Source organism: Caenorhabditis briggsae, assembly GCF_000004555.2.
Source record: "Caenorhabditis briggsae complete genome, chrII, whole genome shotgun sequence".
Lineage (NCBI taxonomy): Eukaryota > Metazoa > Nematoda > Chromadorea > Rhabditida > Rhabditidae > Caenorhabditis > Caenorhabditis briggsae.
Window position 1 is genome coordinate 4410400 of NC_013486.2, and position 16003 is coordinate 4426402.

Below are 16003 nucleotides of genomic sequence, written 5' to 3' on the forward strand. Positions count from 1 at the left end.
TCAGAAAGTTCCAGATGCCTTGAATTTTGGATTTTTTTGGATTTTTGAGATTCTGAAAAAAAATCGGTGTGCTTTAGTATTTTAGAAATCCAAAATCTTAGAGAAAAAATTTCAAGTTTGAAAGAAATTTCAAGTTTTCTGAGAGTTCAGATTCTGACAATTCAAACATTTCAGAAATTCGAAAAATTCCGAAATCTTATAATATTTTGACAACTTTACAAAACTCTGAAAATTCGGAAAATTCGAACTCCTTAGAAATCGTTCAGAATGTCAAGTTTTCGGTATTTGATGATTCTCTCAATTTTTGAAATTTGAGGTCCCAAGAATTTCAAAAACTTTGGAAAAAAAAAGTTATTTTCTGGGATCTCTGGGAGATCCTGGAATTCTCGTTTTTGGCAAAATGCTCCAGAAGTTCAGAACTTCAGAATATGGGAATTTAAGAATTTCTGAGTTCTAGAATATCCAAATGCCCGGATTTCGAAATTCTAGAATCTTAGAATCTTCGAATCTTAGAATTTTGGAATCTTAGAATCTTGAAACCTTAGAATGTTGGATTCTGAGCATCTTAGAATCTCAAACTCTCGAAATCTCACACTTTCCCTTTTCTTTGTTTTTTTTTCGTATAAAGGCGGCATATATGGTAGATATGTCCCCCTCCTCATCAGAAGAGAACCTTTTAGAAGAGATGAAACCACAAAGATAAGAATCAAAGGGTGTCCCTCTCATCTCGCATTATCACTTATTCTCGTCATTATTACATATGTCCTAGTTTCCTCTCCCCCTTATTAATTATCGGTTATCGAGAAGATGCCCAAATTTTCAAATTTCGAAGTTTAATGATAATGAAGAATGAATAAGAACACATAGAAGTTTTGGAAAAACGGAAATTAGAAGAAAATGTTTGCAAAAAATGAAAATCTTGCGAACACATTGGGAGATTGATCGGAGAGAGGGATAGAGAAAAATATCATTTGTGTATTACGAAAAACAAATTATTTTTCCGCCGGGGGAAAGAAATGATAATGTGATAGGTACAAAATGGTACGGGCTGCGAGGGGAACTATGGAAGTTATGAATTTTGGAGATTCGAAACGCTGAAATTGGAAAAGCTGGAAATTTTAAGTTTAAGGGACACCTAGATTAACATTTTATGTATACCAAGAAAAGTATATAATTATTTTTTTCTGGGTTTTCAAAATTGTTCAGATCTTTGAAAAAAGAAGCCCAGGAATTTCATAAATCCGAAAAATCAAAAACCTAAAAATTTTTTGACATCTACACAAAATTCTGAAAAATTGAAAAATTCGAAATTCTCGCAAAACGTTCAAAATATTGAATTTTTGGTATTCGATGATTTTCTCATTTTTGGAATTGGAATTTTAACATTTTTAACTAGAGTTCACAAGAACTTTGAATACTCAGAATCTTGGCTAATTGAAATTTCTGAATCTCAGAATCTCAAAATCCTAAAACCTTAGAATCTTAGAATCATATAATCATAGAATCTCAGAATTTCAGAATCTCATAATTCTAAAAAAGAGGTACGGTAGAAAGTAAGCTTTAAAGGCCTACAGCTAAGATTATTAGCCTGAACGCTTATACTGTACAGAAAAACGAAAGTAGCTTCAACATCATAAAAAGGTGTCAAACAAGAAGAAGGGAGAGAGTACTAAATCAAGTAATATATCAATCGAAAAAGAGGCAGAAGACAACAAAAGGGAGGTGGTATACGTTCCGATTGTACATAGCAAAAATCTCCCGCCTCCTCTCCTTTTTCTCTCCTTTGCGCAGTCCATTCGTAATCAGTAGCCGAAGAAAGAAGACGAAAAGAAGATATCAAAAGGGCGTGGCTTCGTTTTGGTCCCCCGTCTCCACACCGCCCGTCGTCGTCGGCCACAAACATTACTGTTTGTGGGAAATCGAAATAAGAAGAAGAAGAAGAAGAAGTATATGATGATGATGTTGATGAAGAAGGAGAAGACGATTCGATTATTGACATGTTTATCATCCAATGGTATTTAGGTATGAGACGATGAAAAAGAAGAAACTTGCGGGAAAATCGGTAAAAAGATTTTCGGAAGTTTTCGGAATAGTCTAGAATCATACGTAGGGCAATACACACATTTTTTCTAGCAAGAAAAAAACATAATAGCATTTGCTCCAGGCCTGTCATCATTTACACACAATGACAGCCAATTTTTCATGTTGTTGTTGTTTAGATACATCGGACCCCTTTATACACAACACGAGGATTCAGAGAGGGGGAGAAGAGTGACCAACTGGTTTTTGGGATCCCGGAGTCGTAATAAATATATATGAAAAAAATTTAGAAGGTGAAAATACCGTACTTGCTTGCTTTTGCGATACTTGAACGTTATCTTGAATATCTAGGTTGTTGTCAGAGATATCAAAACATTTTTAACTGATAAAATGTTTATCGTAGCATCATTAACATTTTATCATTTGATAAATTATATATATCTCATACAGGATAATTGAATTCAAAGTACAAGTCTATAAAAGGCGTTCAATAAGAGCAAATAGTGTGCTTTCTTTGAATTGAAATATCTCGGTTCCTGTGAAAGATATCGAAAATTTGTCAACTAACAAAATATTACTAATATTATGACAAACATTTTATTAGTTAATCGCTTTTTGATAGCTCTTATAAGAGGCGAGATAATTGAGCTCAACATTCAAGTATTGAAAAGGCGAGCAAATGCGGTGTTTTATTTGAACTCAAATATCTTGGTTTCTGTGAGAGATATCAAAAAATTGTCAATTGATAAAATGTTTGTCATAATATCATCAACAATTTGTTTGTTGGTCACTTTTTGATAACTCTAATAGGAATTGAGATGATTGAGCTCAAAATTTGGGTCTTAAAAGTTTTAATGTAGCTTCTAGTTTTTCAAAGGTGTAGGAAAGTGAAAATAGGCTCTCTGCAAAACCCCCTTGACAGAGTTGAACTTGCGGGTCCACTGTTCGAACTGTTCCGCTTCTACCAGTTGAGCTGCCCCTTAGCTCAGTCGGCTCAGTCCTTAGCCCGCAAGTTCGAACCCCATGGAAACTTCTAGAACACTTGTTTCCCCCCGTTCCACCGGAAGTATGAGTATCCCTCTGCACACAACCATTTCCAATTTCCTCCTTTTTGCTTCCAAAAAGAACCGAACGTCTTCTTATCAAATTTTCGACGAGACAGATTGGAAGAGAAAGGGCGTTCTGGGTCACCAGCGGAAATTAGAAAATGGTTTGTCGGGGCAAAATGAGAGTGAGAAAATTTAGTAATTTATGAGATTTGGGGAGAAGAGAATTATGATCTGATGATAATGAAGATAAAAGAGATGAACATTTTGGAATTCCCGTCAAAAAAGAACCAAGACATACAGTGGCCAGGATCAAAATTGAAAATGAGTCACTTTTCAATTTTGATTTAGAAAGGAAAAGAAGCAAATTTCGATACGAAAATGAGAGAGAAAAAAGTATCATCATCTAGACGGAGAAATGTACTTCCTAGTTTGTGATTTCACAAGAACACAAATTTAGAATTTGACCTAAATCATCTTGATAGATAGGAAAGTACTGCAATTTTTTAATGTTTGATGGTCTAATCTTCCAAATTGGAGTCTTAAGCTACCAAAAACACAATTCCTGAGTTCAGCTAATTGAGAGCTTCAAAATGAGCCTAAACACGGCGAAAATCGATAAAACTTGAAAATTCCGAAAGGGGTCCGGGTACCGTGAAGAAATTGTTTTGGCTGTAACTCAGCTAATTTTTCTTTGCTAGAAGCGTAAGAATAATATCGTTGATTTTCAAAACTTAAAAGCTTCAAAACAAGCCTAACCAGGATAAAAATTGTCGAAATTTGAAATTTTCAAGTTTTCGAAGGGTTTATGTTCAAAATGGTTCTGACTGTAACTCAGCCAATTCTTGAGCTAGAAACTTGAAACGTTGTTTTTTAAATTTTTTTCATTTTTTGGGCTTAAAAATGAGTATGAACATGACCAGATGTGAAATTTTGAAAATTTTCAGAAATTTCCGGGTCCTCGGCCATTTATAATGGCCCAAGTGCCTAGGCATTTTTTTAGTATTTGAGTCGAATGAACAGACTGCTGAATAGGTGCTTTCAGAGAAAAGTGCAAAATACGTACAACTGATAGGGTATCCACTTTTCCAAACACAAACATACCCTCCTGCGTTAAGTGCACACTTCTCATGATTACCCCCACTTAAAAATGAACAAAAGTTCAGTGTTGCAAACTGACCCGGATAGTTGTTCACTGGAGCCGAGGGAAGAGATGGTGGTGGTTGCGCAACATGATGTTGCTGATGATGGTCCGGTTGCGATGGTTGGGCGCGGTCCGAACAGTTCTGCTCGTCCGAGGCGTCGAGACAATCGGGACGAGTGTCGCAAACGCGGCGTCTGGAAAATTTTGATTTTTTAAGGTACAGTAGTATTTCTGAAGTCTTTTAATAGAGGTCTCTTGAACTTATAGACAAAATTTCAGGGGTTTGGCTTCTCTACCGGCTGAGCTACAGTACCGGTCAACAGAAACATATTTTTCATTTAATTTTCCGTCAGTTTCCAGCCAATAGCCTGGAGTTCGGCTGTCAAGTTTCCGATCACTTTGAACATTTTGAAAGGTGTAAAGCAGGCTTCGAAGTGAACCAACCAACCCAAAAACTAGACTTCTCGATTTTTGAAGTCTTTGGCTTCCAAATGAGACTAAACACGACTCAATTCAAAATCGTCGAATCTTGGCATGTTTTGGCTCATTTTGAAGCTCCCAGCTTGTCAGAATCAAATTTTTTGGGGGAATTCATCTTTGCCATTTTTGTACTGTTTTTCAGGAATGGGCAAATAGCGGAAAAACTAGACATTTTTGAAAGATAGTGTGAATGCAAAGTTTTTGATCTAGGTCTGTTTTAAAACTTCTAAAAGCTTCAAAGTTATCCGAGACTTGATTGACAACTGAGCTCCAGACTCTTATAAATGGTACAAATCAACCAAAAGATACGTTTTTTTTGCATCGTAAACCCTGTAATAGAAGTGCCCCCACACTGTCAAGTTGGAGCTCAAGTATCTCGGCTCATATGAGAGATACTGAAAATGTGTATACTGTTAAAATGTTTGTCATATTATCAATAGAGCAATAGAGCACATTTCCATTACTCACTTATCAATACACTCTCCAATAGCACACTGAAACTCGTGCTCCAAACATCCGACACCACTGTCTCCATCGTATTCATCGTGGAATGTGACTTCAGTACTCTCCACTTGACTTGCGTGTAGAAGGCTCTGTTGATGGGCACGTGCACGCGATTCTTCTTCTTGACGACGTCGGTGCTCTTCTTCACGACGATGGTGTTCTTCAAGACGGCGTCTGTGCTCTTCGTGGGCGTCGTGGGATGGTTGAGCGGGTTGAGCTGGATGTTGCTGAGCTTGATTGTGTTGATGATGTCCTTGGTGTTGTTGCTGATGGTGTTGCTGGTGATGTTGCTGTTCGGTAGTAGTAGACACAGTAGAAGACTCTCCACGACGAGCCATTGCTGCTTTGAAGTATTCTGAATAGTTCTTATTTTTAATTCCCTAATTTCCCTTTAAGCTTACCACATTCGGTTTCATCTGAACCATCCTCACAATCATACTTATGATTACACTCCAACGTCTTATCAATACATTTTCCATCTCGTTTACACTCGAATTGTCTCTCCGAACATCTTCCACTCATCTTCTCTGCAGATGCTGGAGCTGGTGCTGGTGGCGGGATAGGGGCGGCTGGTTGATCCTGATCTTCATTCGAATCACAGTTTGTTTCATCTGATCCATCTCCACAGTCATCTACTCCATCACAGAGTTTGTCGTAGTGGAAGCAGCGGGTCTGAGCGAGGTATGGGCAACGGAACTCTTGATCGTTGCACACCAGATTGTCCGATTGCTCTTCGGTGGATGCTGGTGGAGGTGGTTGTTGGTGGTGAGATGGAGCATGGGTTGGAGCTGGTTGGGAGTCTTGTCTTTCTTGTTGCTCATGGTATTTTTGAACAGCGAGATAGTAATCTGAAAAAAAATTGTAAGGTGAATTATCCCAATTCCGGTCAAAGCCACTGAAACGTTAACTAACAAAATAAGTGTATTTTCACCGTACACTTTGAGCCCATATATCTCGGTTCCTAAATGAGATATTAAAAAGTGATCAACCGAGAAAATGTTTATTATAATGTCAAAAATGTTTCGTCAATTGACAACTTGTTGGTATCTGTTACATGAACCGAGATAATTCGGCTCAAAGTTGACCGTTAGGGTGCAACTACCGTAATCACTCTTATAGAACGCCGCCCAAACCGTCAACTTGGAGCCTATATATTTCATTTCTGGTGAAAGGTATCAAAAAGTGGTCAACTAACAAAATATTTATCATATTATCTGTAATGTTTTATCGGTTGGCAAATTTTTGATATCTTTTACAGGAACTATGATAAATTAGCTCAAAGTTTGGAGGGGCATTCTACTAGTGTAATTACGATAAGTGTCTTCTAACCGTCAACTTTAAGCCCATATAACTCCTTTTCTGTGAAAGATATCAAAAAGTGGTAAACTAACGAAGTGTTTATCATTTATTCAGTAACATTTTTTCCGGTTACCACTTTTGGATATATTTCACAGGAACCGAGGTAATTAGTTTCAAAGTTGAACGTTAAGAGGGTAATTGTTTTACATTCCCATCCTCAATTATAAATCATCACACACATAGTTAATTGAGAATAGCGCGAGAATTATCGCAAGATCAAGTTTTTTTCAAATTGTCCGTTTTAGCCTCTTCATTACCCATTCTCTCTCTCTTCTGTCCCTTTTTCCATGTACCTGACGCTCTTGATTCTAAACTACACACATAATTAAGCAATTGCTGTACAGAAGCAATTCTTAATATTTTGGAACACCCCTTGAAATGGACTAGCTCAAACTTGACAATGAGAGAGAGGACGCTTCATTTACAGGTTTTACGGTAGTTAACTTTAACGACATTTATCTCGGCTACTGTGAAATCAAAAACATTTCAACTGACAAAATATTTTTGATTTCATCATGAACAATTTACCAGTTAAACACTTTTCGATAATTTTCACAGGAACCGAGAAAAATGACTTTTAGTAGAACTTACCACACGTGGTTTCATCGGATCCATCAGCACAATCATACTTGCGATTACACTTTTGACTATCCTCAATACACTGACCAGTGTTGCATTTGAATTGTCCTTCAAGGCACTCGCTTTGACGTTTTCTGGTTTCTGAAAAGAACGAATTTTCGATATTCGGAATTCAATTATCAACCCATAATTTGTTAGAATCTATTAAAGTTCCCCATCTTCCAGAATCCCTTACTTTTACGGATCACTGTTTGCAACAGTTTTCCGCCCCCAGAACGTCCTTGGATTAGCATATAGAATCGGGAGATGAAAACGAAACGGATTCTGCGGAAGGCGAGAGAGTACGAAAAGCGAGGAGGGCGCAGACACATCGCGTATGTCCTGTATGTCCTACTTTCGCCTTCCATCCTCTAGAGGATGATCGGGAAAGAAACGAAGAAGAACTATAGGATAGTCAGAAGCCTCTCCTATGACCGCTTCCACGTCTTCTAAACCACCAGCTAGGGTGAAACCCCAACTTTTTGAGTATCCACCACTTAAAGAAATTCCAGTATGTTTTGCTGTTACCGTGTGTACTATGGCTTATGCCTGGTATGGAGTTTATAGGTGAGTTGGGTATTTTTGAATTTTTTCGTTGAAATTTTGAAAAACGAAAGATTCCAGTCTGTATCTTTTAGAAGTTGTAGGTTTTAAAATTTTTCGAATTTTGGAAAATTTTCAAAGTCTGAATCTTTCTAGAATCTTTCTAGAAGAGTTAGTGGTTTTGAAACTTCCAAAAAAATAATTTCAATATTTCCAGAGCCAGTCAAGATTTTAAATGGAGCATTGGGGACTATGGAATTTGGAGTACGCCTCCAGTGATTGGAAATTTGACAGGACCCATGATGAAGGTGGGGGGATTTTCTTAAAAAGTACAGTAATCCATCAAAAATAATGTTTTCATGGAAAATATATTTAAATTTGACTTTAAAAATTATTGGAATTTTGAGAGACTAGCTTTAAATTTTTACTTCAAATTTTAAACTTTCGATTTGTAATGATGTCGAACTGAGATATCAAATTTTTCAACTTTACCAAGTTTCAAAGACTTATCATTTTTTAAACTAATTATGTCCCTTAATTACCCAATAATCTTAATTACCTTCCTAACTTTCAGGACGTCACAAATTGGGAATGGTCGCGTTGGTCTCCATTCGCCTGGTCCTATCTGCCAGTCTTCTTCGGCCATTTTCTACTTTTCAATACCGGATCAGCAATTCTTCCCGAAATCGCATTCATCCCAATTTATACCCTAGCCTCAATCGGAGCAGTTTCCTATTATTTTACTCCGTTCTTAGTTGGAGTTTCTATCGCTCAAGGATCCGTTGTTTTTCTCACGGCTACTTATGTTGGGTGAGTTTTAAAAGTTAGCTTATATGGCCGCGTAGCTTATCTTCTAAATTGGGGAACTTAGCTCACAACTAGCTTATAAGCTTTCAAGCTTACAATTAGCTTACAAGCTTAGGTATGCTACAAGCCGGCGGTCGGAGCTTGCGACAGCGTAGCTCAGCGGTGCAGCGCCGTGCAGTCCACCTAAAAAACCCCAATGGCCTAGCTTCCTACTCACTAAACTCAAAACTTTCAGAAAAACCTGGGCAGTTTGGCTGAGTGCTCTTCCAGTGCTCTACGTATCAATGCATGAAACCAACTCCCTGTCCGATGACCCTTTTCTGATCTTCACATTCCTCTCCTACTCAATGATTCATTACATTTCGTATTCCCTGGAACATTTGAAAGGGAATTCGAGAAAAGAGGATGATAGTGTCGTTAAGCGATTCGTCAGAATGATGTTTTATGCATTCTATCAGCCCTATCTGTTTTCGTTGATCATGTTGTATCCGGATTTTGAGAGACAGATCAGGGAGAGGTGAGTTTCTGCGTTCTAGAAATTTAGAATCTCGGAGTCTTGGGATTTCGGAATCTCGGGATCTTGAAATCTCGGAATCTCGGGATCTCGGCCTCTCAGAATCTCGGAAGCTGGAATTTTGAAATCTTTGGAGTCGCAGAATCTGAGAATCTGAGAATCTGGAAATCTGGAAATCTCGGAAGCTCGGAGTTTCAGAATCTCAAGATCCAAAAATCTCAAAATCTCCACAAAATTCCTTTCAGAAACACACGCCAACGAAACTGGCTCAACTGCATCTGGTCTGGAGTACGTATTGCCTTCTGGTGGTGGCTCATGGAGACCTCTCTTCACTTTTTATACCAAGAGGCGATTCTCAAAAATGCGCCATACCTTTACTCCCTCCCAAAGGACCAATTCGTTGCTCTTGGGATGGCGATGGGAATATTTTTCCATTTGAAATACGCCGTTATCTTCGGTCTACCCTCTCTTTTTGCCAAACTCGATAATATGGATCCACTTCCAGGACCGATTTGTCTCATTCGCGTTACATTGTATTCGAAGGTTGGTGAAAATAGTTACGGTTCTCAAGATATGACCCAAAATCTTTCAGGTGTGGCGAGAATTCGATCGAGGACTCTACCAATTCTTCAAGACCTATATTTTCATTCCAATTTGTGCGCCAACGTTCTCTTTGCCAAGAAAAATCTTTGGAGTTTTCATTTCATATGGATTCGTGCTTCTCTGGCACGGATTCTACCATCATAATATTGTAAGTGGTTTAGAAAAAGCTAGGCACCCAAATTTATCATTTTGTGACTGGTCAGCTTCTGAGATCTTAAAAGCAGTCTAGAATTTTCAGACTTATCTGAAAATCTCAGAATAAACCGCATAAGAGCTTTAATTTTGTAGTTGACAATTTTATCGAAAAATTCCATTCTTATATGCTAGGACATTTGTAGTCTAGCACTGTAGGGGTCATAGCTCAAAAAAAAGGCGCATAGTTCAAAAACCAGAAAAGTTACAAAAAAGTTGTCAACTACAAAAATGAAGCTTAATTTTTGTTTAGTACACTTTTATATTTTCAACACAATCTGACAATTTTGAACTACTTTTGTAGGACTTAAAAGTTGACCTATCTTTCACTGAAAACGTCACATTTGATATCCTAATGTAACAACTCTTGAATGGCCTAGAAAAATCTAGGCCACCAAGTAGCTGGCGTAAAAAACCAGAACATGATTTTTTGCCCATATTACTGTAACTAGTATTATGCGAAAACACTTGAGGAACTTTTTATTTGACCCAATTAAGTTTGCTAATTACAGGTCTGGATCGGTTTGAACATTCTCGCCCTATTCATCGAAATGGGATCGAAATCCATCTACACGATTGAAAGTGTTCGAAAGTGGAGAGAAGCCAATTTAAGTGACGTGGCACTCAGAAGAATTCTGGCATGGTGTCATATTTTACCATTTGCCATTGGCCTGTACTCCAACTTCTACTTCCTGGGAGGTTCTGATGTTGGAGCGGCGTTTGTGCAACGTTTTTTGATTGAGGAAACTATTACTGTTAGGTAAGAAATAGAAGGTGTATAAGCTGGATTACTGTAACTGGATTTCAGATGGCCATTCCTTCTGATCATCAGTTTGGGATGGTTCCACGCAAACACTTGTATGGAAGTGGATAGGTTGAAAAATTTGAAGGACTCGAAGAAAACCAAATCCGAATAAATTGTTTTTGTACATAATGTTCTAAATAATTGGTAATAAAGTAATTGACTCACTAGAAATCGGACAGCACAATCCATGAACACATTCTGTGAGCGAGGGGCACACTTTATTGGACCAACAGTAGCTGGATCCGTGAAGACTGAATTCTGGTTCTGAGCCGTCTTGACACATTGCGTTGACTTTGACATGATTATGATGGGGTTTGTAGGTCTTGCGTGGGTGGGAGCAAGTCTGGAAATTTGTTTGGTTGTAGGCGAAACTTGTTGTCAACCGTTAAGCCTGTAATAGAAACGCTTCCTCTCTTTGACCCACTTTATCTCGTCTTCTGTAACATATATCAAAAAGTGATCAACTAATAAAATGTTTCTGGTTTTATGATGAACATTGTACTAATTGATCACTTTTTGATATCTCTTACAAGGAGCATTATAAATTAGGTAAAACTATGACTTTTCGGACTGCAAGCAAGCGCAGGCTGCGAACGCGTTGCTCAGCCTGTCGAGTTTGGCATCATATATCTCGTTTCCTGTAACGAATATCAAAAAGCTGTCAACTAATAAAATATTGTTGATATTATGATAAACATTTTGTTAGTTGAAAACTTTTTATATCTCTTACAGGAAGCCAGATAAATAGAGTTAAGGTTGGAGGGTACACTTCATTGGTCGCCCAGCCCCGGTTGCGACCGCGTAGCTCAGAAAAAAGTAGATCAAAACGGTCAAATTTTGTTGATAATTTGAGAGTATACTAAACAAAATGAGAGCTTCGTTTTTGTAGTTGACAACTTTTTAGTACAAATCTAATAAAGTGAGATAAGCTAGTTTTAACTGACACAATTCTCATTACAGTGCTAATTTTTGGCACTTTTTTGGTATCTCTTCAGGATCGAGGTTTACAAAAAAGGATTCAATTACAAAATTGAAGCTCTAATTTTGTTCAGTAGGATATGGAATTTTCAGAAAAATCTAACAATTCTGGAATATTTTTCAGGGCTCTAAATTGTACTAATTTTCAATGAAAAAATTTTAAAATGATATTATTCGTTCGAGGTACTGTATTTTTCAGGGCTTGATTTTTCAAAAAGGTGTTGATTATAAAAATGAAGCTCTGTTTTTTCTTTCATATCGTTTAAAAATTTTCACATCAATCGAATAGTTTTGATCTACCATTTTTATCACTGAAAGATATCATTCGCTTAAAAAAACCCTAAACACTGTTATAGAACAAATCGCCAACTTTGAGCTTATATATCTCGGTTCCTGTGAAAGACATCCAAAAGTTGTCAACTGATAAAATGTTTATCATATTATCAGTAGGAATTTGTCAGTTAACGACTCTGTGATATCTTTCACAGGAACCGAGATAAATTGGGAACGTCGGCTGAGACCGCGTAGCTAGCAGCGCGGCACCTCCAATATTGGCCCCAAAATGTTTTTTGTGGGTGTTTACGGTATTCCAAATTTTTCTCAAACTTCTCAATCCCTTCCCATACAAAAAAATCACCTTCTCATCCGAACCATCATGACAATCCTTCCATCCATCACAAACGACGACCGTTGGCACACAAACATTTGTCGACTCGCATCGGAACTCATTCGATTTGCATTGCACTTCTGAAACACACAATTTTCACAAATTTTTCAATGTGCATGTTATTATGCGCAGGCTCTTTTCTTATGCTCCAAAAACAAAACAAGTGCTTTTTCTCCACTGTTTAACTATTGTTTCTCGGGAGAGCATAGGAGCACCGTCTTGCTCTTTTCCCCCCTCCTTTATTCTATTTGACCAGACTTTTGAGAGTACTAGGACCTGTTTCCCCAATTTATGAGTCATTCCTACTAACCTCAAAATGCAATTATATTATTACTATTATAATCAAAAACGGTTTTGACTCCTTTCACAAAAAATGGAATGAATAGAAATTAGTCAGCACTTACCGGAGCAGTTCTCCTCGTCATCACCATCTGGACACTGTACACGACGGTCACAGAATTGGGAAACTGGAAGACAGTGACCAGATTTACAGGAACGTTCTCCGCTTGGGCACTCGTCGGACTCGATGGCCAGGTGGTCCGATGTGATGCGCACCTGTAGATTTGCGAGAGATAAGATCAAAAGAGGGGAGACTAATATCCCCTGAGCCCATATATTTCGGTTCCTGGGAAGGATATCAGAAAATAGTCAACTAACAAAATATTTTTGATATTATGATGAATATTTTGCTAGTTGACATTTTTGATATATTTCACAGAAATCGAGATGTATTGGGTCAACGTGGACAATTGGTGGGGGCACCTAGCGGCACACTCTAATACAAGAATGAACATCCCAACTTTCAACTTTGAGGCCATATATCTCGGTTTCTGTGAGAGATATCAAAAAATAATCAACTGACAAAATGTTTATCATAATATCAAAAGCATTTTGCCAGTTAACAACTTTTTGATTCCTTTCACAGAATTGAGATAAATTGGGTCAAAGTTGGCAATTAGGAGTCAGGTACCTAGAACCAGTTTTCGTCAACTTTATAGCTGGAGTGCGTTTTTTATAAAGTTGTTTACCATGATAATCCAATGTTTTTGAAACTAGTTAAATTCAAAATTCAGATCTCAACAAGATTTTTACAATGATATAAAACTTCGACTGTTTTTTTTAAATTTTGGCTTTAGGAGCAGGATCTGAGTTGTGCCAGAATGCTATTATTGATCTTATTGATCTTAATGACTGTTTTTTACTTGAAATGTTATTCGTTGACTAAAAAAGCGTTCGTGACCGTTTGGGACAAAAAATGGCATAAGTTCCTCTAATATTTGGTTCATGAGTTCAATGGCTTCTATTTTCAATGAAGATTTAAAACTCTGTTTGAAGTAGTTTCCTAGCGAAATTCAAAAAAAAAATGCCTCACCTCAAAATCAGCTTCAACATTCATTCCCTGAATGATCATCTTGTAGGTTCCATCATCGGAATCAGTGGCATTCTGGATGTGCAGATGGTGTTTGTCTCCTTTTTTGTATACAGTAACACGACCGTCCTCAGCTAACGTCAAAGATCCAACGCCCAGAAGGACAGAGTCTTTGGACCAGGCAATCTAAAAATTATAATAATTTAGGAGGCTCAATTTGGAGGCTCTTCAGTTGAGCAGCTTTTATCCAAAAAGCAAAAATACTAATAGTGTACAATTTAATATCGTTTTGTAGAGCTCTAAATGATCTACACTTACAGCTGTTAATATTTTTAATTTCAAAAACTTTGAAGCATGTTATGACTTTGACAAAAAAAACCTATTCCTTACCTGACTATCCTTAACCGAGTTATCAATACTGGCTGACAAATGAATGGATCCATGCTTCTGTGCAAAGACGATTTTTTCAGTTTGATGAATGATTGGCTGGTGCTGTTTGCATTTTCCATGATCCTTGTGCTCATCTGATCCATCTGGACAGTCACGTCTTCCGTCGCATCTCTGGTCGGCAGGGATACAAGTCTTGTCGAGGCATGTGAATTCGGTGGCAGCACATGCTGTAGAGGAATCTGGAAGATTTCAGATTCAGGTGATTTGAAATTTTGAAAATTGACCAAGAAATTTGTCAGTTACAAAAATGAAGTTCCTATATTGTTAAGTTCACTCTGATATTTTCAGACTAATAGAAAAATTCTTGAAGACTGTTTCAGGATTTCAAAGTTGACCATCTTTCACTGAAAGTTGAATGACTTAGAAAAAAGTAGGTCATAACAAAATAACAACAAAAAGAACCAAGTAAAAGCTAGTCCACAAGATACACACCTCTCACAACATGTAGCTCAAATCCTTCATCGGAAACCGTAAGATTTCCGATTTTACCGGATTTAATTGCGGACAACAGGACATCGGACACACGTGGCGACTCTTTTTCGGCATACAAATCCACATAGACAAGTGAGCCAATTATTTTATGGTACCTGGAACATATGAGACGGGCTTTTTTGAACAAAAGATAAATTTTTATATTTTTGAAATAGTTTGGGCTATCTAAATGTAGAATTTCAGTAAATTTCAGAACCTCAAAATTATTCAAAATTCCAAATAGTTGAAAATTCGGAAATGTTTAAATTTTGAAAAATTCCGAAATCCTGGAACCAGGAAAATTCGGAAGAGTTAAAAAGGTTGAAAAATTCTAAAAATCCAAAAGTTTTGAAAATTTCAAAAACTTGAAGAATTTTGAAATTCCAAAATATTGAAATATTCAAAAGTTCAAAAAATCAAGAACTTCCGAAAGATTGGGAATTGTGGAAATTTGGGAAGTTCCAAAAATGGGAAAATCCAAAATCCCAAAAATTTCGAAGAAAATTGAAAGCTTTTCAAATTTCCAAAACTTAAAGAATTTGGAAACTGGGAAATTCCGTAAATTCGAAAAATTTCGACAATTGAAAATCTTCGTAAAAGTTTTGGAAAATTCGAAAAAACTTGAAATTTTGATTTTTCCGTTTTTGAAATTTCCTCAAATTTAAAATTCGATTTTTGGATTCTAAAAATTTCAGAATCTCAGAATAAAAAGCTTTTAAAAAATTATTAAAATCCTAAAATCCTAAAAATCAAAAATTTCAGTATATAAAACCTAGAATCTTAAAATTTAAGGATTTCAACATCTCATCATCCCGAAACTTCTCGATTCTTTGAAGTCTGAAAACTTTTAAGACGCTGTACATCGTGATGATCCTTAAAACATTCTAGAACCACAAGAGTTCTAGAATTCCGGACCCCATAAATTCCAGAATTTGAGAAATCCTAAAACTCACTTAAAATCCACAACCCTCGCCGTATGCTTTCCTTCTAAATCCTTCACCAAGTGCTGAATCTCATGAGCAATATGTTTCGAGTTCACCAAAAACTCCTCGGATTCCAAATTTTTCAATTCGGCCGTATACGGTAGTTCCGGAAAGTTGATGGTCAACCGATAAATAACAGTAAGTGAGACGACGGAGAATAGCGAAAACGCCATTTCCGGGGTAATCGAAATAGGTTTTTTGATCTACCTCTTTTCGATGATTTTTGTGATCTGATCTACTAAAGAGATAAGATGGGGAGGTCAATTAGGAGAGGAGAAAGACAGTTAGAGAAGGGGATGATGGTGACCGCGTAGAGCTCCCTGAGCCACAGTTGCAAGTTCTTTGCCTCCCGATATTTCCTTGGCTCCGCCCACTTTTTTCCTCTTTTTCTAAGGAGCTTCTCCCTCCTCACACACAGGTAAATATTTGC

General features: G+C 37.2%; 2 protein-coding genes across 2 annotated transcripts; one reads left to right on the forward strand and one right to left on the reverse strand.

The window, feature by feature from the left end:
- CBG11065 lies at positions 1-15746 on the reverse strand (the record flags this gene model as incomplete). Its single annotated transcript, XM_002646587.1, has 12 exons — positions 1-52; positions 4191-4424; positions 5179-5569; positions 5616-6062; positions 7165-7293; positions 10821-10998; positions 12271-12380; positions 12705-12855; positions 13673-13855; positions 14060-14298; positions 14552-14706; positions 15544-15746. 12 exons carry the CDS (start codon positions 15744-15746, stop codon positions 1-3), a joined length of 2472 nt encoding a protein of 823 aa, XP_002646633.1.
- Positions 7622-10767, forward strand: Cbr-hhat-1 (the record flags this gene model as incomplete). The annotated part of the gene is made up of 8 exons (XM_002646588.1): positions 7622-7758; positions 7952-8042; positions 8309-8544; positions 8777-9058; positions 9301-9598; positions 9648-9806; positions 10363-10610; positions 10659-10767. 8 exons carry the CDS (start codon positions 7622-7624, stop codon positions 10765-10767), a joined length of 1560 nt encoding a protein of 519 aa, XP_002646634.1.
- Positions 15747-16003: the final 257 nt, after the last annotated feature.